The 27,616-nt window shown below is 35.2% G+C and overlaps 4 protein-coding genes and 1 long non-coding RNA gene across 5 annotated transcripts in view; all 5 read left to right on the forward strand.

Moving 5' to 3' along the window:
* LOC136804063 (triosephosphate isomerase-like) overlaps positions 1-27,616 on the forward strand; it is a 387,417-nt gene that overhangs the window by 167,274 nt on the left and 192,527 nt on the right. The gene's annotated exons all lie outside the window — the stretch shown is intronic.
* On the forward strand, positions 2,488-3,925 carry LOC136804104 (uncharacterized). The gene is made up of 2 exons (XM_067060850.1): positions 2,488-3,126; positions 3,673-3,925. Exons 1-2 carry the CDS (start codon positions 2,504-2,506, stop codon positions 3,923-3,925), a joined length of 876 nt encoding a protein of 291 aa, XP_066916951.1. The 5' UTR covers positions 2,488-2,503.
* LOC136804120 (uncharacterized) lies at positions 6,421-8,011 on the forward strand. The gene is made up of 3 exons (XM_067060863.1): positions 6,421-6,491; positions 6,754-7,089; positions 7,301-8,011. The coding sequence occupies exons 1-3, from the start codon at positions 6,452-6,454 to the stop codon at positions 7,870-7,872; spliced, it is 948 nt and encodes a 315-aa protein (XP_066916964.1). The 5' UTR covers positions 6,421-6,451; the 3' UTR covers positions 7,873-8,011.
* LOC136804049 (uncharacterized) lies at positions 20,395-21,977 on the forward strand. The gene is made up of 7 exons (XR_010846231.1): positions 20,395-20,436; positions 20,605-20,649; positions 20,833-20,874; positions 21,109-21,177; positions 21,364-21,405; positions 21,697-21,765; positions 21,929-21,977. It is a non-coding gene; the product is annotated as an uncharacterized lncRNA (long non-coding RNA).
* On the forward strand, positions 22,249-25,204 carry LOC136804050 (uncharacterized). The gene is made up of 4 exons (XM_067060791.1): positions 22,249-22,352; positions 23,970-24,014; positions 24,314-24,479; positions 24,924-25,204. The coding sequence occupies exons 1-4, from the start codon at positions 22,308-22,310 to the stop codon at positions 25,061-25,063; spliced, it is 396 nt and encodes a 131-aa protein (XP_066916892.1). The 5' UTR covers positions 22,249-22,307; the 3' UTR covers positions 25,064-25,204.

Genomic DNA, 27,616 nt, shown 5'->3' on the forward strand with positions numbered 1-27,616 from the left:
ACAGGTCATGTCACATGCTACAGGGCACAAAACTGCTAGAATCCTCACTCACATGATGGGAGAATATCCAAATTAGCTTTTTTAACAATATAAATCGTTTTATACTTGATATAATGATATTGTCTTCGTCTTCACAATTTCTGAAATTCTGTCTCTTTTCCCGCCATTTTTATGCAAATTCGCAGACTCGTAGCCACAATTTTGCAGACTAGATAAAGAATTCCGAGAAGAACAGTCGTATAGTGTAGCAATACACTATCAATATATATTATAGTTGATCGTATTGCAATATTCAAGTACTTCCTTTCCCGTACTATGTTTTTGTATTTTATATAATAGTGTTGTAAAACACACGATAAACTATGTATAATATTGATTTGTTGTATCCGAATGTACATTACTTGCACGCAGTGAAGCTGGAAGAGTAGAGGTGCTCATGGAATTCTATTTTTCTTTTCTATATTTCTTGAATCAGCAACAATAAACAAGTAAGTCAAGCTTTTGTAAGTAAGTCAAGAAATTGATACTGTCTTGTGCATGGGGTAAGTAGTATGAATAAGCAGGCAAGTGCTCCAAGAGAAAATCTATCTATAAATTTTGTGTTTGTTTTAGCTTGGAAAGACTCCCCCTTGGCATGTACTGATTATACAATCAACTAGAGAAGGGACTCTCACTTTGATAAAATCAATAACTTTTCCGAATTGAACTGAACATGGGTGGGGCTTTGGCTACGAACTGAACTGATCATGGGTGGTGTTGTGGCTACGAGTTGAACTGATCATGATGGGTGGTGTTGTGGTGTTCTTCTGGCTACCAGCTGAACTGATCATGGGTGGTGTTCTGACTATGAGCTGAACTGATCTTGGGTGGGGTATCTGGCTATGAGCTGAACTGATCATGGGTGGATTTCTGGCTCGGCTACGAGCTGAACTGATCAGGGGTGGGGTTCTGGCTACAAGCTGAACTGAACATGGGTGGGTTTTTGGCTACAAACTGAACCAATCATGGGTGGTGTTCTGGCTACGAACTGAACTGATCTTGGGTGGGGTTTCTGGCTACAAGCTGAACTGATCACGAACCTACCGGTGCACCCTACAGTCGGGTGTTGTTGTCGGGTGTTCAAAGTTGGAAATTTAAACACCCGACAGTTTGGTGCACTTTGTCGGGTGCTACATCTTGGACGCTTTTAACAGCACCCGACATGTAACAAAGTTAGGAATTTTAGCACCTGACTGTCGAGTGCGCTATTGTTGGGTGTTTCACAAATTTAGAAATTCAGCACCCGACAAAACTCCCAACAGCACCCGACTGTCGGGTACCGTAAGTTGGTCTAATGTCGACATCCCTCTTCTAATTTCGACACCCTTTTTTAGAGACAGGAATATTAGGAAGGTCGGGATCGCTAATAGACAAAGTTTTTTTTCCCAATCGATCACCAAGGAAAGAAAAATAGTTTCCATCAGCGATTCCGACCTTCCTATAATTCCTATCCTTAAAGAAGGGTGTCGAAATTAGAAGAGGGATGTCGACATTAGACCAACTTACGGTACACCGGCAGGGTCGTAATTGATCATGGGTGGATTTCTGGCTAAGAGAGCTGAACTGAACATGGGTGGGGTTCTGCCTACGAGCTGACCTGATCATGGGTGGTGTTCTGGCTGCAAGATGAACGGATTATGGGTGGTGTCACAAAAACCTCAAAAACTTGCCTTTTTTTACGAACATGTCCAGTTCAGTTTGTGACCATGCCTCACGCTAACCCGACCAGACCCGACCTGATCCAAAAAAATTAATGTGAGAACAAATTTATGCAAAATTAATTAATTAATGCAAATGAGGCCAAAAAAATTTATGTTTGCGGACTTTTTTATAAAGAGAACACCCTGTTGAATAATTTTAAGTACCGTAAGTTGGTCTAATGTCGACACCCGTCTTCTAATTTCGACATCCTTCTATAGAGAAGCAAGGTCGGAATCGCTGATTGAAACTAATTTTCTTTGTGAAGCAATCAGAGAGGAAATAAACATTTCTCCATCAAAATTCCCACGTTCCCATCATTCCTATCTTCAAAGCAGGGTGTCGAAATTAGAAGACAGATGTCGACATTAGACAACTTATGATAGTTGATTGATTGATTGATTGATTGATTGATTGATTGATTGATTGATTGATTGATTGATTGATTGATTGATTGATTGATTGATTGATTTGATTGATTGATTGATTGATTGATTGATTGATTGATTGATTGATTGATTGATTGATTGATTGATTGATTGATTGATTGATTGATTGATTGATTGATTGATTGATTGATTGATTGATTGATTGATTGATTGATTGATTGATTGATTGATTGATTGATTGATTGATTGATTGATTGTTCCCTTTTGATATGTTTTGATATATATGAGCTACATCATAAAATTTATCTTCTTTGGTTTGATGCAATTTTTGTAAATGTTGTTTAGATGTTAGAAATAAAAATAAAATAGTTAGAGATATGGCAACAACCATAGAAGTGATCGAGCTGTCCTCAGGAGAAGAAGAACAGGACTTTATAGTTCAAAAGACAATCAAGGAGGAAGGAAATAAAGAAGATACTAATGAAGAAAATAAAGAAGATACTGATGAAGATACTGACGCAGACAGAGGATATGAAAGTCCGCTTGAAGAGGTTTCATTTTTGAAAAATGATCGGAAGATTCCCATCTTTTGTCATGGAAAATGTGACAACCTATCTAATCAAGTACTTATTGATCTACTTTTGAAGAAAAAGTCACAAAGGATAGCGGTCAAGAAGCCCGTCCGGGTACAAGACAACATGAGCTTCCTACTTGACACGACAAAACTTAAAAATTGTAATGATTGGGCTGCAGATGACAACGGTTCTTGGGAGAACAGGGGTTATAATGGTACTGTTGTCTTGTTAGACGAGAACTTTACAGTTGTTTCATCAAGCAGAATGGCTAGGAATACGAAGAAACGCCAAAAATTGCAACAAAATCAATATGTAATAAAAAGAACATACTACTGTAACAAATCGTCTCCTGATTTCCGCAGATACGCTACAATGATTGAAGCACATGATGGAAAAAAGCTTGGTATGCTGTTGTTAGAATACTGGTGAGAATTGTTTTGTAAATAAACAATCAACATTAGATTCTGATTAGAATTCTGTCTTCTGCATTCTTGCCCTTTCTAATTAATTATTTACTTATATCAACTTATACCATCTTGCTTGGAAAAGGTTATCTTGTTATCTAGAGCATGAACTCATACCTTTCAGGATATAAACACTGCTCGTGCTTTGATTATTGAATTTTTCAGTTTACATTTCATACCACACTGAGGTTTTATTTTAAACCAATGTAGAGTTTTAAAGCCTTAACCAATAAGCTGTGTTAAACAATTACCAACTTTTTATTATGCCATTATGCTTACTCCTATTTATACGCAAATTCTGGTTTCACTAGTTGCTGCCTATAGCAGCTCCTATGGACTAAGAGTAACTTATTACAAAGGCCATTAATTTGTTTCAAAGTGATTGACAGCATAAAGTATTTTGAAGTTTTGCTTGGGCTTAACTTTTGCTTTCTATTCCAGATACTAAATCCCATTTTTATTAGAATATATTGATTGAATAACTTTTTAAAATCTTTACATTAGCAGGTATGAGAACGAGGTGCATCCAATTGTAATTAAGCCACATGGTCTTGCAAAAAAGAACAAAAGATCCTTTATTCCAACGGCCCCTTCAACAAAAGAAAGTATCAAAAAAGCCGTGAATGGCACGGTACGTGGTCCCTCTAGAATCTACGATGATTTGTTTGAAGAGGTTGGTGGAATGGATGAATTTCCATCTACAAGTGAAATTCCTCGCAACCCACAACAAGTTAAACGTGCACGTAACTTGGTAATTTGAACTTTCTTTCATAAGACAAAAACAAAAATAGTATTGCAAGTCTCAAATGCCTTTAAGAATGATCAATTTTCAAAAATTCAATTTATCTAAAGATTTTTAATATTCATTATCAACTACCTTATAATATTTTCAGATTCGACAGCCAAAACAAGATGATGTGTTAAACGAACTTTTAACTTTTGCAGCATGTAACCCTAACCTGGTTCATAATCTTCAATTTGATCCACACGTCAAATTTGCTGTTTGTTCTGATGCAACATTGTCCCACATCCACGAAATATGTACTTTGCCTGGAGACTTACTTAGTGTTCTTCAAATTGATAAAACGTTTAACATTGGAAAGTTTTATGTCACCCCCACTTGCTATCAGTATGGTAAGGTCACCAGAAGAGAAGATGGCAAGATTCCATGGATTCCTGGTCCGGCACTGTTCCATACTAAGGAGGACCAATCAGTCCACCGATACCTAGCTCAGACCTTGATCCAAAGAAAACCTGAAGTGAAAGATCTGCTGTTTTTAGGAATGGATCGTGAAAAAGCAATTATAAATGGTCTGTCCAGCGAGTTCCTGTATGTTACCTTACTCTTCTGTCGAAAGCATATGGAGGATGATATAAATTATAAAATGAATGATTTGAAGATGGATTCACTGGTAAAAAGGCTAATAAAAGAGGATATCTTTGGAGATGATTATGCCAAAGTAAGTTGTCAATTCTTACGGTTTTAGTATGATTCATTTTCTATTGCCAAAATCCATTAAATCCAAAGGAATTGACATGAATAATTAAATTAGAGATGAAATTCCTCTGTTCTGCTAATTATATAATTGATATCATATCCATATTGATCTGTAGCTTTTGTTACATTTTAGGTGAAAGGCCTGGTTGACTGTGAGGATGGATCAGATCTGTATCCAAGAATGCCTGAACTTTATAGGCGATGGGCAGAACTCACAGGAAGTGAAGACTTTGGCAGATATTTTAAGACGTATATAGAGAAAGACTTTGCAGATGGAATGTTAGCAGGTGTAAGGAGAGCTGCTGGCCTGGGGGAAAATTTTCTGTATACCAATGCTATCGAATCAACCCATAGCAAATTTAAACGACGTATATGGCAAGATAAAATGGATGCACAAAAGTCAGGAAGACCTTCCACAGAATGTTCATGGACTGAAGCAGCACAGAAATATATCGAAATGACAGCTGAGCACTTCAGAAATTTAGAACGGTCGTTAATTGATCAGGGTAAAACTTTTTTAATTATATTAATTTCCAATTAGAAACAAATTCTAGAAGGTTTCAAAATCAGCAGGGTTTCAATGTGATTAAAAATATCATTTTTCTGATTTATTGTTATTTTACCTTCTCCTATTTCTGAATTTTTAAGTTAAATATGAAAAATTTAGATATCAATTTAGAAGAAAATTTTATTACACTTGAAGAAAAATTGAATTATCATGAAAGGCAGATAACCTTAAGTTTTTATTACTCTCTCGATTCTAAATTGACTAAAAATTGACGTATTGATTTGTCTTTTAGGCATATACCAACTTGCTCCTAGTTTTTCTAAACAACGTATTGATCCAGTCACATGGGGAAAAATGACAAAACAAGAGAAAGATGCAAAGAAAAAACGTTTTTGTGGGAAATTTCCTGACATCACTTTAAGCAGTTGTGATAGAGATTCAGGTGAGATTGAACAGATTAATAAAAAAACTTATATTTTCGTTCTTCCAAAGAGGTAATATACACTCACAAGGTCAGGAAAACATAGTGAGAACCATAGTGTGCAGAGGGGTCTGAACCCCCCCCCCCCCATTTTTATTTCACCCCCCCCCCCGCCTATATATATATTTAAACAAATTTCGAATCTCCCCCCTGTTTACAGCAGTAGTCCACGAGTCATTCAAAACCCAAAACATTGAATTTTGCATCAAAAGTTATATGAAAAAAGAGTTTAACATGGCGCGGCAGGTGAAGATTTAGCTATTTAGACTTGTTTTTAGTTGTTCCACACCAAACATCTCAATCAATATAAAATATCATAGACATTTTGACCAAAAGTTGTCATCCCCCATTTTTACTTGATCCCCCCATTTTATTCAGAAAATTTCCTATCCCCCCTATAAAGCACTTTTGGAAAAGTTGGATCCCCCTTAAAAAAAGGGGGGTTAACACTATGAGAACTATCTTACATACTATTTTATATATAAATAAACCCCATACACTTTTAGCTCTACCAACCTTCAATACACAACACAATGTTCAATCTGCAACCAATGAGAGTTCAACTGGAGGTAAATCATATTTGTTCCAAACATCAATCACGTGTTATTAGTTTTAATAGAATAAGCTAAGGGAGGTAAAAAATTGCACAAACAATCGAACAGTCATTCCAGGTAAAAATCAGGAACGCATGTTAATTGTGACTTACTTTTTCTCTGACAAGGTATAATTACACTGCTTGTTAAATTTTAGTGTTGTTTACTTTGTAGCTCGATCGTCGAATGTAACTTATCATGACCAAATGAGGAACGCATCTAAAACCACTCAGTCTAGTGAAGAAGGTTTGTTAAGAAATTATTCAGCGTACTTTTCACTCATTCTCATGGTCTCTTTTTTCTGACTGCACCCTCAGATTTTTTCTGGTGCTTGATAAACACCCAGAAGGTATAAACTTCAACCCAAACCCAGAGAGCATTGCTTTAACCCCTTGTTTGTTCATTGAAATTTGAGTACGTACTAAGAAGCTTCAACCTCGATTATTTCTTGACATTTTTCTATATTTTAGGTTATTCCCAACCTTCTTGACATTTTTCTATATTTTAGGTTATTCCCAACCTTCGACTTCCGGCTTGCAGAGATATCGAGACATGTCATTGCAAGAAGATGATAATGATAACCCAGCTCAACAAAATATTCCAAGTAGTCTATCTCATCCAAGGTTCCCAGATTTCGCCGCCTCTGGTCTTCCAGGTCATCTTTCGGTTGATTGGGATGGTGCAGGATACTATTTGGAGAATTTCTTCATTTCAGTTGAGAAATTGAAAATACTGGAAGACTCTTATCTTGTCAAATCAAGAAGTCAAGATGATATGGCATACAAAGTTAAAGCTCGGAACAGCAATGTCATTTGTGAATGTCCAAGGTTCAAAAGCACCCAAGGTACAAGACAAAGGTTTTATTACTTAACAGTATTTGGGAATTAAATTTTTAGTGTTTATCTTAAGTAAACTCTTTATCAAACAAGTCTGTTAAGTTGTATAAATATCAAATGTTTGTACTCATGCATGTGGCCAGAAAAATCGATATTAAGTATTGATATTAATCAAATTTCATTAGAATTCATCAAATTAAAAAAACTAATTGGTTTTAGGTGTATGTGCACATTCCATTACGATAGCGTATCATTTGGACATCCTTGAGTTTCATCTGAGTAAATGGGCCCCAAGACCTGAAATCATTTTGCAGGAAATTCAGCCAGATAATGCTGGCAAAAAGAAAAGTCAAAAATCAAGAAAGCGTAAGAAAACTTCAGAAAGACAGGAAAGAAGTACAGATGGCTATGTCGATAAACGGCCAGCCAGGCCAATCATTGAAGACAATGAGAAATTTCATTTGGTATATATTAACCAGACCAGATCTACAACGTGCCATGGTTGCCACAAAAAATATCGCCAGACTGAGCGTTCTGAACTGCCCCCTGCCCCATTCGACATGGTTTTGGGAATCAAAATACATCGATTGTATCCTGTCAAAGGCAGTTCCCAATTGAGATTATCTAAGACCAAAGAAAACTGCTATTTTCACCTCAAAAGAAAGTGCCTACAAGCAGAATTCCCAGACAGAGAGCTGACGATTCAAGACTTGGTGGTAGATATGGTGGTCTCTCCACCAAAAATGGCTCATAAACTTAAGTTGAGGGAGGAGTTTCGCATCACACTGTAGATACTCCGTTACTTTTTTTTTTGACTGTACATTTAACTGGTGTGTGGGCTGATCTTTTGTTATTCCATTTAGTATATTCTGGTATATACATTTCAAATATTTTGAGCCGCTTGATATAGTTTTGTTTTATTTATACTGCCCTCAGAAATTCTGTCTGATAAGCGAGCTCCCCTGTTGTTATTTTTAATGACATCTGCTGGTTGAAATTCGTAATCATCTTCAGTTTCAGTGTCAAAGAATATTTTGCTTTAATCACCTGATTTTGATACAAATTCACTAACTGAAATTGAAAATTGGAAAGCTTTTAGCTCAAGGCCAAGTTATATGCCTACAACCTTGCAAAATTTTGTTACTATTTATACTATGATATTTATTTTTTAAACTACATTTCTATTATATTATTGTATACATTGGGAGCATTCAAAAAGTACGTTCGTCTAAATTTACCTATGTATTTTCAGACCCCCTCCTCCCTTGCTCGTCTGAATAATCACAACTAACACAATTATTTAGGGTCGATTAACAATTATTTTTGGTTATTGATTCAAAGAAAAAGTGTGATTATGTGAGAAAAAGATTTTCTTAAAAGAAATTAAAAAGTCACGCTTGTGAAAAGTACTCCCACCCTGAAAAACGAACGTTTTGAACCCCTCCCTCTCCGTTCAATTTCGTTCGCTTTTTTTGCGGACCCCCTTCACCGCTTCGCAGACGAATGTACATTTTGAATGCCCCAATTGTATTTAGTTGTATGTACTATGAATATGCGTGGTAGGATTTTATTTTTTTCAAAAGAGAAAAACACAGATTGTATATATTTTATCCCAAAATGTTTTTATTATATTTTACCTAATATATTATTTAGGGTCGCTTACCAATGTGCTTGGCTCTAATTCTCTACCCTTATGCCATGGTTATTTTCATTAAACTTGTAAAGGGAATTTCAATTGATATCCAATAAAGGCACATCAGAGCCCCATTTCTAAGCCACTTTGCCAAGGTTCTCTTTAAATCTAGGGATGCAAAACCATGCCATTTGTTAGCCAAGCCATTTGTAAACCGTTTAGAATTTCTTCATATTTAAAACATTAGACATTTATTTTTTATGAAAAAGGAAAGATTTATGTATTTTCAAACTGTTATACGTGGTGGGCAGTTTTAACCCTTTTAACTTATTTAGGATAAATCTTCATCGGGATCAAATGTTGAGGTTGAGGTATTTTAATCCCTGAGAAAATTTATTTTAAGTGCATAGCCATGAGAGAGTCGAAATCAGTGTCTTAAAGAAATTCTTCGGCAATTACTGAACCCACGGTCAATAACATTCTTTTGTTTTTAATGCATCTTTATATTTTTAGAGACATTTTTCTTAGCTTTTTGTTCCATTTATTTTCATTCAAAGATCAAAATTTTTAACGAAACAAATTTCTATAATTTAATTTCAGACTAGTCCAGACTCTACAAATTTTCGATCAAATAAGGGGTCTCTAATAACCAACCTAATTTTCACAATCGAAGAGTTGCAAAAATACGAAAAGTGTTGCCGAAACACAAATATTTTTCAGGATTTAAAGAAATTTCCCCAAAATTAGTATTTTTAGGGCAAAAAATTCTGTCAACCGTGAAATTAAATTCCCACGAAACTTCCGAGCTTTGAGTTGTGAACCGCGAAATAAAATTCAGCGAAAATGTCTTCCCTTAAGGTATGTTTAAAAAAAGAAATTCACCATCTAATTGTCCAGTGTCCCACTTAGCGTCCAACTTACCGTTCCACCTTTAACGTCCCACCTGATTGTCCCACTTTAACATCCTAATAGCGTCTCACCTGATCGTCCCACCTTAGCGTTCCACCTTAGCGTGCAACTTAGCGTCCCATCTTAGCATCCCACCTTAATGTCCCACTTTATTGTTCCACCTTAGTGTCCCACTTAACGTATCCCAGCTTAACGTCCCACTAGCATTCCACCTTGATTGACGTCCCACTTAGCGTTCCACCTTAGTGTCCCACTTAGCTTCCGACCTTAGTGTCCCACTTAGCTTCCGACCTTAGTGTCCCACCTTAATGTCCTAGCATTCCACCTTTACTTGACGTCCCACCTAATTATCCCACTTTAGCGTCCCACTTTAGCATCAGCGTCCCACCTTAACAACCCACCTCAATGTCCCATTTAGCGTATCTCGCTAGCATTCCATCTTAATTGTCCCAATTAGCGTCCCACCTGATCGCGCCCACTTTAGCGTCCCACTTAGCGTGTCCCACTTTACTTGGCGTCCCACTTAGCGTTCCACTTTACTTGGCGTCCCACTTAGCGTCCCACTTCTCCTATACCCGTGGTCTTTAAATTTAATATATTTCCAGAAATCCATATGTTCTGGTCTGTAGTTTGTATGACCTGTGACCTGTGACATGACCTGTTGACCTGTGACCTGTTGACCTGTGACCTGTGACCTGCGTTTCGAACTAGCCGATGCCAAAGGTATATTTCTCCAAAAAACTCACAGCTTCGTCTCTATCAAAATGCAAGGGATTGTCGGTAGCCATATTGTTATGATTTTAGATTGCGAAGGCCGTCTGTTGATTTTGAATAATCGAAGACTGATTATGCGTGTCTTTACTGCGCATGCGATTTATCTGGAGAATTTCAATATTTTAACCAAGAGCAGTGCTCATAGCCCGAAGAGGAGGAGTTTTACGCTTGGAGCGAAGGCAGATATGACGTAGCCTAGCTCCTCACAGACTCTGTCGGAACCGAAATCAAAAACAGGAAAATTAACTTTATACAACTCTTGATGAGAAAGGAAACCACATCAAAATACCTCATTTCACTTCTCAGCAGCTCCTTCTCAGATCAGTCGTTCTCAATCCTGCAAGATATTTTTGATTTTTGCCTGAATGAAAACATTAATATCTATAACTTACTGCTTAACCGTAAATTCTCCAAACTATCACACTCACCCAACTTGGACGATAACAAACGAAAATGGTTGGAAGAAATACTATCTTACTGGCATGTATACGATAACAGAGTCCAACTAAGACAAACACTTGAAGCAAAAATTCACAAAAATTCTATCATATGATTAATTTTAAAATTTAGCATATATACTAGTTTAAAAATTACATACCTATACTGATCCTTTTGTGCTTCTACCCATCTATATATTATTAGTATAACGCGTATGTCATTTTGTTTTCTGTTTTCTGTCTGTGTGTCACTTTCGATTTCGCAAGCAATGTTTTGTTCTCGGTAAGTTTGTTTTGATTGACAGATCGGATAGAGCCTGGTTTAGACTTTATTCAGCCTTTGTTTTGAAATTTAAGGCCCGTCTACATTTAGTAATTTTAATTTCTGCCTAGGCATGCCCGTTTTTTGTTTTTCTCTTTTCTTTTGTTTAAATTCTTTTCGAATGTAATTAACGATCGTATTTATTAATGACATTCGAATTCTTTTCGAAACAAATTCCTTTTATAGAAAAGAATAATTCAAATGTAAATCAAAACATAACAGTCAAAAAGTTTGTCAAACCAAACAACGACAGCATTCAAAAGGCGATAAAAAGCAAAAAGAGAAAATTAGTCAACCTCTTTCTTCATATTACTGTCGTTACTGTCAAAAAGTGTGTACGTCATTTTTCATGTTTAAATTTGAAAAGTGGCTGCGTTTAGACCAACTGGCATTTGTAGTTTGGCATTTGCTCATGAGGGATTCGATTTTAATAGCTTTTCCATTGTATTTTCTGTCATGGCATTTAAGGAATTTTTAGAGTCATTACTGAAAAGGTGATTCCCTCAATTTCAACTTTGACAGATCAAACAATGAAAAGTATGGAATCTTTCAAAAACTGCAGTCATTAAGACTGAAACTTTTTGCCGTAGGGCTAGGCTATGGCAAATGTTGCAAATTTTACAATCTATAGAAAGAACTGAATAAAAAACGTGCAAATACTTTAAAAAATCAAAAATGTCATTTTTTTATTTGTTTTGGTTTCTTTGTTTGATTTGAAATGCCAGAAAAGGGGATTCCTTTGCTCAAAATGGCATTTGAAATGCCAACGAAATGCCAACACGCTGGCATCATTAGGCATTTGACAAACCGAACAATTTACAAAATGCCAGGCTGGTCTAAACGCAGCCAGTTATGACAAGGGTTTAAAAAAGCAACTTAGAATTGTCTTATTTTTTTCAATCCGATAAAAACAAAGAGTTGCACTATTCTTTGTGACTTTCCCACTTTTTCCTGAAGAATTTTCATTTCAACTGGACGGCATATTCAGAGTTGTTTCAGACGAAACTGGTACAGTAAACGATTCTCTTCCTGATAACTTTTGACTTAAACAAAAAATTCGTCTACATCCAAAGGACTTTTATTGCGTTCAGCTACAGCTTAACCGGCGTGCGGCACCGGGTACCGGCTAGTATTTACTTAATTCTCTGCCCTAGCCTTGCACTCCTACTACCTTCACAACCAAGTCCAGTTTCCAGTTGTTTACCTTTTTGGAGATTCCCTTTCAATTTCGGTTTTCTATGATTTTCATTTCCTATTTTTAAGTCCAGGAGATTCCATGACAGGAAACCCCAGTCTCTAATCTCGCCTAGCCCCTACTCCCTTTTATCTATTGCGGTTTCTTGCAGTCTTCGAGTCCAACTTTTTGTCTCGGCCGGAATATAAAAATATTTTTTTCCATTTTAAAACAGTAAATTTTTATTTAAAAAAAAAAGAAAAGATTTCCCTGGTAATTCATCCCGGGTAAAAATCCGGGTAATACAAGTACGACCCAGGTATACCCGAGTTACCCATCATCGCATACAATTACGTAATCTTTAGGACCCGCGTTTTACCCGAGTATTTCGGGTTTGCGAGTCAAATCGCTAAACCGGGTTTCCGATTATACCCGAGTATAACAGGTAAGCCCGGTTAGTTTGAAAACTCGTGTTCTATTTCTTTTATCGGTAAATCAAGTAAGCTCGAAAAACCCACTTCTGACCTGGAAAACTCGGGTTCTCTTTTTTAATAGCGATGAATCGACTAACTCGCATTCCTTATTCTTTAGGGTGCATCAGGTAAACTCGTCATACCCGGAGAAGCTTTTACTTTGACTCCCCAAGTAATAAGGTAATTTAAACTTCTTCTTAGCTCCACTTAAATAATGTGTAGAGATTATCTTTCTCCTCTCATGGTTTAACAAAACTTCTTGCTTATAAATGTAACGTGTTACAGTAATCCAAGAAACAATGACCTTATAGTTTCTATTTTCACGTTAGAGCGACCCTATCTGAAACTTATGACCTAGTCAAAATTGCAAGAAGATATTTTTCACTTTTTCTCAGGTTGTTAAATAATTTTGTTTTTCTTTGAAAATGTATTTCACTTTTTCAGGTTTGAACGACGGAAATTATACCACTGTAAACGATGTACACAAAGTATTATTTATATAATCTCATTATATCAAATTCTAAACAGCAAATGAAATAAACAAAATACAATTTATTTAATTAATCAGACTCGAAATGGTTGGGCAAACGTGAAATGCATTTAAAATCTTCATTTCCATCAAGCATTAATAGCTTCTCCTTGATTAAATCAGCGTTAACTTTGTAGGTTTCGTCACTAAAAAGAAAAACACGATGATGAATACGTAGCGTAGACTTGAAATAAAGGGAAATATATATGATAAAAACCAAGTCGAGTTACCTCTCCCCTTCGACCACAGCAAGCCTTGATGTTTGCACAACACGTGGAGCTATAGATTCATTCCTTATATGTAACATCTTTCCATTGAAATAGACTTGATCTTCGTCAACAGTGAAGCTTTCGACTCGGAAAACATGCGATTTCGAATCAACAATGACCAGCACAACACTGTTAATAGCCTTTGTAGAGCGTTTGTATCTGGTTCCTTTGATGACCAAATGACCTCTTCTGTAGCACGAGTAAACACCATCATCCAAAAATCCGCTAACGGATATTTCTCTTGAAACAAGCACCCAACCTCGTTTCCTTAAACACGAAGGTAAGTTAAGCTGCTGTTAGTGAATTAATGATGCGTTGTATTCCATGAGAAGTTCTATTTTTTTCTTCAACATTTATTTTATCCCACTACCTATTTTTAATTTTCTAAATGGATCAGAGACTTTTTATTAAACAAATTTATTTTCCTTTTTGGCTTGTGCTATTTAGATTTTCAATTACAAATAGATCAATGGTTATAATATACTAATGTAATCAATCGCCTTACATGTCTCCGTGTGTCAATGATCCCAGGAAACTCTTCACAACATCGCGTGTTTTTGATGAAAGCAGTTTTTCGCGTACTTCTTTAATGGCAGCAAACCGCAACAATATCTAAGTGAAAAGATGACGTATCATGTACGTAAGAATGTTTATTTTTCTTTCAAGAAACTTGGCTAAACCTTTGTCCAAAAAGTCTGTCACATTCATCTTAGAAAACAAAAAACCAGTCCCAACAATTATTTCATCAAAAAATACCTGTTTTGTTGTGTTCTTAGTGCCATGGACTCTTTTCAATACTTCGCCGTTCAGACTTTCAAAGCCAAAACAGGACCAACACCAAGCTGGACCCCACCATTCCACGTAATCGCAAAGATGGTACAGATTATGGACATTCAAACCACATTTTCCAAGGTTGTGCTCTAAATAAATGAATTGAAAGACGTTGTTTAATTTAGATTTATTAAATTAGCGAGCTCGTATTATACACTGCTAAAACTGCTTGGTATTACCTTTAAAGATTTTCTGATATCTTTAGAATAAGTCATACAAAAAACTTGCCATCTCTTTAAAAGTGATAGTACCTACCATAAAGTTTTGAGAAGTCTTTATAAAACGTACGAAAGTACTTTCTCGCTTCAGTGATATCATCCGTTGTTATCGAGTCACTCAAGATGATATGAAGCCCTTCTACTAGCAAAGAAAGATGATTCCAATGTGTTTCTGGCAAAATATCCTTAAGACATGGTAGCGCGTAGTAGAGGATCCATGATCTGAGTTCATTTGCTGCAAAAAATAAATCATCATAACATCAAAATGAACAGGAAAAAAAGTATATCATAACACCTTGAACTAACATCAGATGAAATAACTTTGTACTTCAGAAGACGCCTCGACTATGTAGCTCAATCAAATTCTAATTCAATCAACTTTATGCACATATTTGCTCTAAATACTGTAACGAACCTTTCAGGTGTCCAATATTTCCACTTATCTTTCTGGGTCTTCTACTAATGAAGTCTGGAGGATACATTTTCAACAATCTTTCATCAACATCGTCGATCTGAAAATCATTTTAAATAGTTTTGGTATGTACTTTGAAAATTTTAATTAATCAGTAGATCAGCTATTGCTTATTAAAGCTACTCACATCATGACCAATGTAGTATGAAGGATACGATTGATTTGTCCTGTAATAGTTTTTATGATCACCAACTTCGAACCATAAATTCAACAGTGTTCTCCCGATGCCTAACAGTATTCCATGCATATAGTCGACCACGATTCCCTCTCTCACGCTGAAAATTGGAAGTGCCATGAAGAACGTTGCGCCTTTTATGCCATTTACCTTTTGGAAAAAATGTATATCATGAAAAGAATGTATATAGAACCCAAACAAAATGTATTGTATGTTGGCTAATAACTTTCCCCAGTGAGTTTCCATTCCCAAGGAAAAATAACACTAGAATTTTGAGAATCCCATTGGCTTTTGGGGCGTAAGGGGGCATAAAAAATAGAATGTCAAATTCTCACTGAGAGAGGCGTGACAATATCGTATTTTTCCCGAAACCCATTAACGGTAATCAAAAGGGATTGTAATTACTTTATCAAGCTAATAAGTTAATTATAGATCTACCCAAAGTTCGTGGAAATTCAAAAGAAATAACATTGCAAATTAGAGGAAAATTATATTTTTTTACTGTTTTTTTTGTCCGGATAGCATCTCTTGCATTTGAAATAGAGTCCTTGTCTGTTCGATCCTCTGTTGTTTCACTTTCATCAAATGAATAGTAGTGAGAATATCCTTTCTTGTTGACCACGTGAGTTCCTTAAATGTTGAAATAAACATTTTTAAATCAAAGTTTAGTCCCATCGAAACCGTCCAGCTGTCCAGTTGGTGTAAATTATCAAAATTTGATGTTTTAAGATATGAGGCAGTATAAAGTACCTTCAATTAAACAGTCTTTACAGCCATGAGCGCCATTATGACCTATCATGTTTAGAAATTCAGCCTTTGCAGGTAAATCAAGTGAACCTGTGACAGCAGCAACTTTGATTTGAATTTCTTCATGATTCACTCTTAATGAGAGTCCTTTGAATTAAAAAATAATAATTAGATATTATGTAACAACCCTTTCTCACAGACCCACTGGAAAAGTTGTCCAAAATATCGTCCCGGTGGGAAATTGTCCTGCAATTTTTATCCCTATTGATATTCATCAAAGAAATCAATCCTCATTGCACAATGTTATGCCATTTCTCCCTCCCACCGAACTTTCCGACTTGAAAACAAAAGCATTGAAATCCCAAGCCATAAAAAATATCAATCTCCATCGAGTTTCAGTCCATTATATCCATGTCCACTGGCTGAAAAAGTCCTACCAGGTCTATGAGAATGGGGGTTTGATGTAAATAAGTAAATAAACCCGATTGTTTTTTATTAAACGAGTCAAAGCATTTGTTTTTTATCAAAAAAAATTTCAAAATTTTACCATTGCTGTAAAGATGTTTCATCTCATTTACAAAGGGTTCGAGAAACGTCATCGTAGGTGGCTTTCCTCGTCCTTGCCAAACTCCCCAAACTATGATGTTCTCTGTTTTAAACCTTTCTTTTGGATCTATTTCATTTATGACGGCATACATAGGCCAGATATCTACTCTTGAGCTTTTGAACATTAGTGCCCCGTCAGTGTTGAAGGTTAGTGTTATGTTGGTATTGTTATAAAGAAAGCCTCCTTCTTTACATAACTCCCTATACTTTTTGCCATCGATAATGTCGCTTATCCTTGTTGAGTCTTCCGTAGCTGATCTTTTCCGAAAAGTCTTGCATAGCTGTTCCCATATACCCTCTCCTTAAGAAATAGGTTTTGAATATTTAAAAAAGTACACAAGTTTCCCCGGAGCGTTTTTGGATTCTAAATTTGACAGGCTATATGAACTCTTGTAGTTATACCTTTAGAAAGAGCACGATATTTGAAAGAAAAAAGCTAGTTTTAGGGCACCCTCTCTCTTAAGCGCTTGAGAATTTAGAAATTTTTCGAAAAAATGCAAAACTTAATATTACTTTTCACTATCTTCTTTAACTGATCTTCAATTGAACATGTTGTAAAATAAGACTTTTTCTTTTTCTTCGTTTGATCACCAGAGAACCTTTGTCTATTAAAGAAACATCAAAAATTATAAGCATGCATGTTGCAGCAGAAACAACAAAATTTTGGCGGGAATTATTCTTAGCGAATTTGCCGAATTTAGATAAAATTCGCTCACTTCACCAAAATGAGTTCCGGTCAAAATCTTTTTTTTTAGTATGTTACACTTAATTTTAACAGACATTTGATCTCATTCAGAAAAGTAAAGTCGCTTATAATGGCATTACACAAATTGTTCTGTTTTTCGAAATTTTAATTTCAATGACTACTTTTCAAACAAACAGCAATGCTTTAAAGATTTACCCTTCACAGTTTGTAGTGCTGCAGGACGTAATAGTTTGATCAATTGGCCAAATAGCATGACATTTTTCGCAATACTCTATGAACTTATAACTTTCTTCGTCAATAGACTTCATGCGTTTGTTTTCCATTTGCTAAAGAACAGGGAAACAAGTAATTGTACTTCTTATGTAAAGGTCAATGACAATGAAAAACTGACTTACTATCGACCCCATCAAGTGAGATGTAAAATTTAGTTGTTTGCAGAAAAAAATACAATAAATCCGTTTTAATTTACCTTGAAAAATACAAAAATGTTGTATGAAAGGATCCTTTGACAATACAAGTTAAAAGTGAATTCGTTTTCTTATATCCCTTTATCAAAATTTCTGATTTCCTTAAATACCTTTTGAGTCCTTAGAGCTCTGTTTTCTTTCGGCATATGTAACTCAAGCAGTGTTAACAAGTCTTTCAAGGCTTCATCTGATAGACGATGGCGTACAGTGAATCCTTCAAATCAAAGAGAAAATTAGATCATTGAATAATATTCTCGTATCTACAATCATGGAAAAAGATTTTTGCACAAAGGGGAAAGTAGAGTTTTAACTATGGATTTAAAAGCTCAAATTTGCTCCAAAAAAGCGACCCTGACCAGCGCAGAACATCCCGGTACCCTATTTTGCCGACGCACCCCTCTGGGTTCGGATCACCCAATTCAATACCTAATACAGATGGTGCATGTTCTTTTATTGATAACTTCGATCCAGGGAAGACCCATTCATCCTCAATTGAAAGTTCATCTTCCTCATTATCACTGTTATCGCTACAAGAGAATTCTTCTTCTGCCTCCTCTAAAGTTTGAAGATTTTCCAAAGTATCCAATAAAAGTTGATCAATATTGTTTTCAGCTGCCAAGTCTGGTGCTTCCGGAGATGAATGAAATGAGTCAATACCATCAAAAAATTCGGAGTCAGAGTTATCATTTTCCATGCCAAGAGAAGGGTTATTATCATCGGTGGATTTCGATGATCCTTGCAATGAAACAGCGTGAGCCGCGTGAACATGTTGGTAGTGACGCTGAGCATTATACCTTTTAGAAAACTTCTTCAAGCATACGGAACAATAAAATTCTTTCCCAATTTGCATTACATCCATCTTTTGCGGTGCTGTAGAATGTTGAATGAATTTTATTTGACGCCCCTTTTGCTTCGCGCGCTTTACCCGTTTAACTTGGTTTACTCGGAAAAATTACAACCTCAGTTTCAGGCCGCCGTAGTTGACAATTCAACTTTAAAGGAGAAGAGTGGGTACTAGGTAGTGTACTGGGTTCGAATAACTCGAGTTTTACCCGGTTTACCCGGGTAAAATATCGAATGCAATATCCGACCAAAAAGGCGCGCTTTTTGGAATCATTTCATTTTTATTTGCATCAAAGAAAAGAAGTCCAGGATTTAAGAAAAACAAAGGTAATTATGACATTTTTTCGTTTAAATTAATAATGAATAATGAATCATGTTTCGGTAAAATAGACAGTTCGAAATAGTGCGAATAGGATAGAGGGGTTGTTTGTTTACTGATTCCGAATCGGGATAAATCGGTTCACTTTCAGTTTCAATTTCTCACTCGACTACACGTTTTTTTTTTTATAAGAACAAACTATATAAGAACATAAGGCTTCGAGGCCCAAAAATTTAATAACATTCTAAGAACATTTTAAGGCTTTGGAGACTTAAAAACATGCATTTTCTTAAGAAATTACATCAAAATGCTCAAAAAATGCTGAAAATAAGAACGTTTTAAGAACATTTTTAGGCTTCAAATCCAAAAAACTAAGAACATCCGAAGGCTTTGAAAATTTTTGACGTTCTTATAAAAAAAAAACGTGTACCACTACCGGGAGTAGTAGTCAAATTTTTAAGTTCACCCAGGTTCACCATGTTTCACCAGTCACAATATGATATGTATGGACTCCAAACAGCCAAACGACCATCCATATTAAGCTAGCATTAGATGGTATTTATTATGATTGACTGGAATGATCGACAAGCAAATTAAATCATCTACGCAGCCTGCGCTGCTAGAACTACTGGACTTATGAAGAGTGTGTCTATATAAATGTGTTTGTTATGGTCCTCTATTGATCTTGTAAAAAACTTTCGACCTTTCTCATGGAACTTATCTTTGTGTGAAAATTTGTGGAGTGGAGGAAAGTGATTTGATTTCTGAGCTTGGTGTTCATGCTAGGACATTGAAATAAAGTCAAGGACATTTTTATTACTTCATTTTTTAGCAATTCATTTTCATATTTCATTTATTATAGTCATATCCTGGGGTAATATAACGAGACGATTTTGACTTATTTGGGCATTACTCTGAAAGTATTAATCCTAGAAATCCAATTTTATACGGGGGAGGGGGGTTACTAGTAGGTGTTTGCGAAGTGGCAGGTATGTGTATGGACATTTTTGGACCCTTACCTTAGAGAGAATTTTCCTAAAATGAGAAATAAAAAAATTATGTTTTTGGGACCCTTACAGAGACTTTTTCTTGAGATTTCTATCCATTTTCACGCCATTTTTGTCCCAATTTTTTTTTTAATTATAGCCTTTTTATAGTTTTGAGGGTGGGTAAGGGACCCTTATGGCTTTCACATACCCGTAAGTATTTTGAGGGGGTGCAGGAGGTATGTTTGGCAGTATGTTGGATTGCACTATACAATGGGTGTTAGGATGATTTTGGAGATTTGGAGAGTTCTGCCTATTTAATTCTGATTATCTTGGGGATTTTAAGTTTTACAAAAGTTCGACTTTCAAGTATTCTAATGATTTTAGGCAATTTTAATACTAAAACCTTTCATTTCATCATTTCAGAACTGGTCAAAGCAACCAACCAAATTATCATACTCTTACGTAAGTTAACATCCTTTACTGTATATATTGGGTTTGAAGAATTTAGAGAGCTCTGGTGATATTATCTCTGATTATTTTGGAGATTTTTCCTTTTTACAAAATCTTTAAAACTTCAGGTATTCTACAGTTTTTATGCAATCTTTAAACTGAAACCCTCCTTCATTTCAGAACTGGTCAATCAAATCTATCACTTTGGAACGACCAAACCAATACGTAAGTTGATATGATCTCCCTAAAACATATTTTCTAAGTTCAAAAATTGATGGCATAATTGGGGATCTTGGGCTATTATATATTTAAAAAAGAATTGTTGTTTAGTGTATATGTAATAGAAAAATTTTAGTCGTAAATTATACAAACACCAACGCATAAAGTATTCAACTCCTTTCCGTCTAGATTTGATTTGCCCCAGACGAATCATGGAAATTCATCAAATGGGTATGTATTATTGCCTTTGCCCTGCTCCAAGCTATAAATGATTAAGTTTTATAGTAAAGAATAAGAAACGTTATAATGTAATTAAATTTACTACATGTTAGAATTAATGACTTATTTTCTGTCGTTTATATTGAACTTTTTACTGTAGACTGTAGTTTTTAGCAAAACACATTAAATGTAACAAAAGAAAGGGATCAGCATCATATATTCAAGGAATTTTTTCACTGTTTCTAGGTATCAAAATCGGAATTTCATGACGCCAACGTCGGGGACTGCAGCTTCTGCATCGAAAACCCAAATGAGGTATGATAGCTGTATAATTAAGAATCGATTTGTCGACCACTAATTGTTTTAGATAAGTTTTAGATAAGGCCTCAATATGTGGTGTGTGAAAGACCATGAATATTGCCATGAGGAGAGCCATTCCCGGGAGTCAGCTGTATATATTTTTAACACTAATACATTTTGTTTAAATGTCCTCTCTTTCAGATTCAGCGCCTCTCCAAATGGGTCGATTCTATCGCCAGTATAGTAAGTTCTAATCTAGTTTCAAGTTTTGAGTCTTATGAGAATGGGTCACAATGGAACCAAAATAGACTTTGCTTCCTAACTTCCAATCTTGATCTTTTCCAACCTTACAAGAAACATCATTTTGCAGACTGGCCTTAATCTAAGTATATATCACTAAAACATGGTTAGAAATCATTTAACCCGAGCTTTGGTATAATTGTAAACCTTGTATATTTGGAAAATTTCTTGTTAAAAAGAATTTAGATCCCTTCATATTGTAACATAACGATGATTGTAAATTTTTTTTTTCAGTGGTGACTTTCTAAATAGCCTCCTTGGCACTGATCAACGAAATGATTCAAGCATAATCGAAAACAATAGGTAAGAGCAAGCCCTGTTTTCTACTAACTAATTTTATTTGTAGTATACAGTCTTTGAGGCGAAATATAAGGGCCGTATTGGGTCAATAAAATCTGTATTTGGCGAGGTTTTGCCGAGAATTTACAGGCACGACACTAATTATTACCATTTTCTTTCAATTCAGTCAATCATCTAGTCAAGAGCATCTTGTTGGACAGCAATTTGATCCACAAGCCCAACTTTACCAACAAAATAAGTGGTAAGACATTTGGGAAGTCTGTGTTCAAAATCAAATGAAAGAGCTCCAGCTCAAGTCATAATCAACAATTTTATTTACGTTCCGATTGATACAGGTTTGGGAAAATGCCTTGAAAGTAATGTTGCTTTTTAATAATAATTTCAGGATTGCATTGAATATTTCGTAATTATTTGGAATTTCTTTTCCTCTTCAATTTGGCCTTCAAAATAATTAAAATGAATGACTTTTTTAAAATTTTAGATTGGTTGATAGAGTCACAGACTTGGAAGGGAAAGTGGCCACATTGATTGGTGTTGTCAACAAAATGTCCAAAATGATGACACATCGAGAATCCGCCGCAACCAACCGGGTAATTTAGTTATTATAAGCTCCTAAATGACTTTCTCGAGAATAAAACAAATCATTTTAGTTCTATAGTTTTTTTTTGTTAACCAAATACAAAATGACTGTATTCTTTCAAATTCTGTGAAACTCACCCGGAGGGTATTCTTAGGGTATTCTTACGATTTCGCCAATCTTAACACTGATATTATTATAAAAGATATTCTTATTAAAACAAAACTAGCCGGTACCCGGCGTCGCACGCCGGTTTAGTTGTTTCCTGAACGCATTTAAAGTCCTTTGGATGTTGGGAAGGTGGCTTAAACACGATGAAATCAAAATTAAAGAGAAGAATTCTCTTCAAAGTTTGACTCTATTCCTTTCGGGTGACGTACCTTTTAACCATATTTTGAAAAAGATTTTTGTGGCAAAAATGATCAGAAAACAGAAAAAGGGCGTACCATACCGGCGACCAGCGACGTCCGAGACGGCTCTGCAATTAGATTTTTTTCCTAGCTTCGCTGGCGTTATATTTGCCGTAGTTCTTGATGTTTAGGAAAAACTTTAATGTCAAGATAAGCGGAGTTGAATAATACATATGACACGAGATTCGTCGAAAAAAGGTAGCCGGGGGTGGGTACTTAGGCAAGAGAAGGGTACGTGTATGTGCCGGCCTTAAGGGTGCCTTTTTTGAAACATGGCAGTTTGAAAAATCGGAAAATCAAACTTCAGTCCCACGAAGAATCGGAAAAATAGGAAAATTTCAACTTTTTGCCCCCAGAAAGATAGAAATTTGGTCAAATTAGTTCCAAAAAGTGAATTAAAATTCACACAATTATTTCCCTTGTTTCTTCTCTTTATTCTGCTAAGGGTCCGAGGTACAGGGCCGAAAATATAGCTCGCAACCATAGTCCCTCCGGAAGGCAGCTAGGACACGCAGACAAAAAAGCGTGATAGTGCAATTTTATGTTGCTTTTTATAAAACAACTTCGTCATAACTTCGATAACTTTTCAAATTCAACGATGACTTAGATTTACAACAAAATAATTATCGACATAGATGTTTAAAGGTCCCTTTTTACGAAGAAAGAACTCTAGTTTTTACCGCCTTTTGAATGTATTTTTAATGTTGCTGTTGTTCTAACAAACTTGTCTTGTGATTCTTATGTTTTATTTTATATTTGTTCTTTTCTTTAACAGATTCTGTTTAAAAGATTTTCTTTTGTTTTGGAAAGAATTCGAATGTCTCAAATCAAATAAGGTCGTTAATTACATTCGAAAACATAAAACAAAAGAAAAGAAAGAAAAAAAAAGAGAAAAAGTCTAATCTATCAATCAAAACAAAGTCTTTATAAAACGGCGCGAATCTGATTTAACACATTTGTGGAGCAAGAAGCAAAAGTCATCTTTTAAAAGAACAAAACATTGCTTGCGAAAACGAAAGTGACACACAAACACACATACAGACTACGGCTATTAATATATAGAAGCGTGTAATAGGTCAATAATTTCCGAAAATAGGAGGGGTTGATTAAAATTTGGAGTTTCCCTTTTCAAGAATGGGGATAGGTAAAATAGGGACACTTTTGGAACCGTTGCACCCACTATGTCAGTATATTAATTTACTTCTATTCCATCATTTTAGAACGATCACATTGAAAGCTACATTGCTGAAAACAATTATTGTAAAGTAAGCTCACTCTAAATGATTTCTATAATGATTTTCCTCCAGCTCCCACTGGAAAAATTGTCAAAATTGGTTGGAAAGATACCCTTAATGTTTACCCCATTCTAAAATTACCTTATTATGATTTTATCACCATGGGCGATTAGTATTTGTTGAAAGGACTAGGGAAATTCGAAACAAAAATATGATATCACGTGGAGTAGCAAAAGTTTTGCCTCACACTTTTTTTCCTCACACGTTTTGCTTACACTATGTTTTAGGAAAATAAATGAATAAGTAATTTATCTTTTTTTTATTTCCAGGCTACTCTGGATTCTATATCCAAATCAGCAACCAGCATTGGAAGCCTCACCAGGGAGCTGATGGACGAAATTCTAACGGAGGACGAGTTTGCCACCTGCACGGTCAAAGGACAAGGCCAGACAGATCGGGGAGGAATCTCTGAGGAAAAGAGAGAAATTATTGAAAGTAAGTGTATTTACCACAAATACGATTTTAATCTTAAAATTTTATGTCTTTTTTTATATAAAAATATGTACTAGAGGTATAATATGTAGTTCAGAAGAGGGTTGCTATTTCAAAACTCTATGTAAGGTTAAATTAGGGATTACCTACCGAGTGTTTTAAAAAAAGTTAACAAGTTTGAGTTTAGATTTTGAGAAAGCCAAAACTGATATTAGATATAAACTTTTGTTGATTCATTTTATGGGGGTACATACTGTTTATGTATGTATTGCATATTACCCAAATTATTATCAATGCTACCATACTCATTTAATGGGGATTTTCCCGTAGAAAAAGGTTGAAAGGCTGTAATTTCGGTCTCTTACGAGTCTTAGAATCTCCTAGAAAAGTGCAGTCGATTGGAAAACTTCTGATTTAAAATACTCTTTCCTTGTGTATTTTGTTTAGAGTACGTCAAGAAACGATACGGGGAAAGTGCATCTGATCCTACCATCCGCACGTTCATGCGTCAGTATTTCACCAATCGGCGACGCACAAAGCCTGAAAATCGAAAGAAGGCTAGAGGAAACGAAGAGAGGGAGGAATAATTCGTGCTCACTGTAATTCGTTGTAATTTACTTGCAAATGTACTCTCTATTTTATTAACACGAGCCTAGAAAATTAAAAAAATTAAGAACAATTCAAGGGCGTCTCGCAACTAACAGCAGCCTTCCATAAGGGAACTAATTTACGGTAATTTTTGCGTTTTAGGGTGTCTACAAACTACTTTAATCGTATAAATTTTAGCGAGACCAATTTTAGCGTTTTAGCGAGTTTTCCCTGTTTCCGCTAAAATGAATCTCGCTAAAACACGCCGAATAGACAGATCGCTAAAATTTATCCACGTGAAATTTCTGGTTATATTGCCTTGATACATTTTCATCAATAGAAAGGGTTTCAGTGCAAAGAAATGCTAGAAAACGAATTCAGTCAATAATGTAATACGAGTATTCGCTAAATTTTATCTACGCGAAATTTTTTTAAATCGTGATTCGCTAAAATAAATCCAAAAAAATCAAGATTTTCCTGACTCGCTAATATACGCTAAAATTAGTCTCGCTAAAATTTCTACGATTAAAGTATGTTAAAACTTTGCAAAAATCTTTAGAAGCATGGAAGAATTAGGTCGCGAAAAACGCCCAAATTCACTTTCATACCCTTTCAAGTCGAAAATTTGTTCCGCGAGAGTTCGAAAAGTAAGATCTAATAAAAAGGAGAGTATTTTTGCGTAATTTTAGTATTTTTAGGAATATTCTGTTTAACGATTTTCGATTTCCCTAGCGTAAAGCTATTCTTTGAGTACAAACATCGCTTTAGTTTTATTAGAGTTTTCAGCTTTTAATTTTTCTTCCCAGGTGGACTGGAATTAGTTTGACCTTTTAGTTTTCATCTTTTTATAAATTTTTCATTCAAATTAAGCCTTATTTTTAATTTAAATAACCAGCTCAGTATTATTAGTTCAACTATTATGATAATTCAGATATAATACATAAATACATTTTGTTACATGTGCTGTATATTCAATGTTGTATAAAAGATGTATATATATCGTAAATTATAACATTATAAATTCGTATAATTGTTTTTATTGTTATTAATTCCATTATTTTTTCTTACATATTATACAGTATTCAATATTTAAAAAATGTATTTATATTGTAAATTATGGTTGTATATAATACAAACATTCTCATAATCATATGCAATTTCGATATCATTTATGTTCTTTTGAAATCAAACCATCAATGTTTTCTCATCGTTTTCAAAATCATCCTGAAAAACAAATACATGAAAAAGTAATTTGGGCTCTAAACTTTAATTACTTCGAATACTTTAAACTCGGGTTTTTTATTGGCAGGGGGTAACCCGGGTATTTTTCCATAAATAGAAATACTCAAAAAAGCAGGTAAATCGAGTTTTTATTCCTACCCGGGTTAAGCGAGTAGGGTGAAAACCCGCTTTACTCGAGTATATTGCTCATTGGGTATCGCGGGTAAAACTCGTATTAAAAACCCGAGTTTTACCCGGGTTTTACTTGGCTTTGTTTACGAGGGTTTTAAATGTATATAGGATGGACAAAACATTTGTATGTTATTTTATTTATACCATCTTTATATGGTGATGAAAAAAAATTTAAAAAAATTTAAATTCCAAATCAACACCCCCAAATTGACTAGGAAAAATATCAAAAAGTTGGTCACGGACATTTTGAAAAAAAGTGAAACGTTTTTGGGTCACTGGCCACGACCTACACTTTTTGAATAGATGAAGGTTCAATACTTCTTTGATTATATGTATCATATCATTGTTTTTAACAAAATAAATGCTGATTTCACCATTTTATTTCGACTGAAATAATTGTTTTCGACTTGACTCGTTTTGAGGCGGCCGCTCGGGCACGGGACGCCAAACCGGGCTCTAGGCCGACTTTTCAACCTTTCCTTTTCTGCTGTACCTAATGGTTTGACTTTGTGCTATCGGGGAAAAATTCGTCACTTGCTGGTAGTAGGTCAGTCAAATTTTCAAACTCATCATTTTAAATTGAAACTTAATTGAAAAAAATTGAGGCCTATATCCTGGAGAGTATGAAAAAGAAGAAAAATGAGGGGTCATTGACCTCAAACGGACAAGCGGTTCAAGAGATATGGTCTTTCTAGCGGTTCAAGAGATATGGTCTTTCTAGCGTACCAAATAATGCTGCTTTTGGTGAAAAATCCCACAGGTAAAAGGTTAGCAAGTATAGGCACCAAAAAGGCACCAAAAACAGGGAAATTAATTAATTCTTTTTTTTAGAGTATCATAACTTTTGACCTGATCAAGGAATAGTTCCAAAATTTTCAGGGAAGCAAGGTACCAAGGAAAACTTTCATATTCCAAAAAAAAATTGTGTTACCATTCTAACGCAAGGTGTGTATTTTGCAGACCGGTTTGCAAAATGCACCGCAAAATACTCAGTTAGCCAAAAAACACGTTCTCATGTTAAGTCTTGGCTGAAATTTGAAACACCAGTAAGGTATGATAAAAATGGATCAAATTTGAAATTTCAAACTTTTCGGACCATCTGGTGGTATTTTACAGACCGGTCTGTAAAATATACCATT

Source organism: Clytia hemisphaerica, unplaced genomic scaffold (assembly GCF_902728285.1).
Source record: "Clytia hemisphaerica strain Z4C2 unplaced genomic scaffold, Clytia hemisphaerica genome assembly, whole genome shotgun sequence".
NCBI lineage: Eukaryota > Metazoa > Cnidaria > Hydrozoa > Leptothecata > Clytiidae > Clytia > Clytia hemisphaerica.

What these genes read in the sequence shown, in the direction of transcription:
- LOC136804104 (XM_067060850.1), top strand. Translation starts at nt 2,504, where the DNA reads ATGGCAACAACCATAGAAGTGATCGAGCTGTCCTCAGGAGAAGAAGAA. An exon ending in ATGCTGTTGTTAGAATACTG is followed by an intron (nt 3,127 to 3,672) that starts GTGAGAATTGTT and finishes TTACATTAGCAG; the next exon opens with GTATGAGAACGAGGTGCATC.
- LOC136804120 (XM_067060863.1), top strand. Translation starts at nt 6,452, where the DNA reads ATGAGGAACGCATCTAAAACCACTCAGTCTAGTGAAGAAG. An exon ending in CACTCAGTCTAGTGAAGAAG is followed by an intron (nt 6,492 to 6,753) that starts GTTTGTTAAGAA and finishes TCTATATTTTAG; the next exon opens with GTTATTCCCAACCTTCGACT. An exon ending in AAGGTTCAAAAGCACCCAAG is followed by an intron (nt 7,090 to 7,300) that starts GTACAAGACAAA and finishes AATTGGTTTTAG; the next exon opens with GTGTATGTGCACATTCCATT.
- LOC136804050 (XM_067060791.1), top strand. Translation starts at nt 22,308, where the DNA reads ATGTCCAAAATGATGACACATCGAGAATCCGCCGCAACCAACCGG. An exon ending in CTGAAAACAATTATTGTAAA is followed by an intron (nt 24,015 to 24,313) that starts GTAAGCTCACTC and finishes TTTTATTTCCAG; the next exon opens with GCTACTCTGGATTCTATATC. An exon ending in AAAGAGAGAAATTATTGAAA is followed by an intron (nt 24,480 to 24,923) that starts GTAAGTGTATTT and finishes TATTTTGTTTAG; the next exon opens with AGTACGTCAAGAAACGATAC.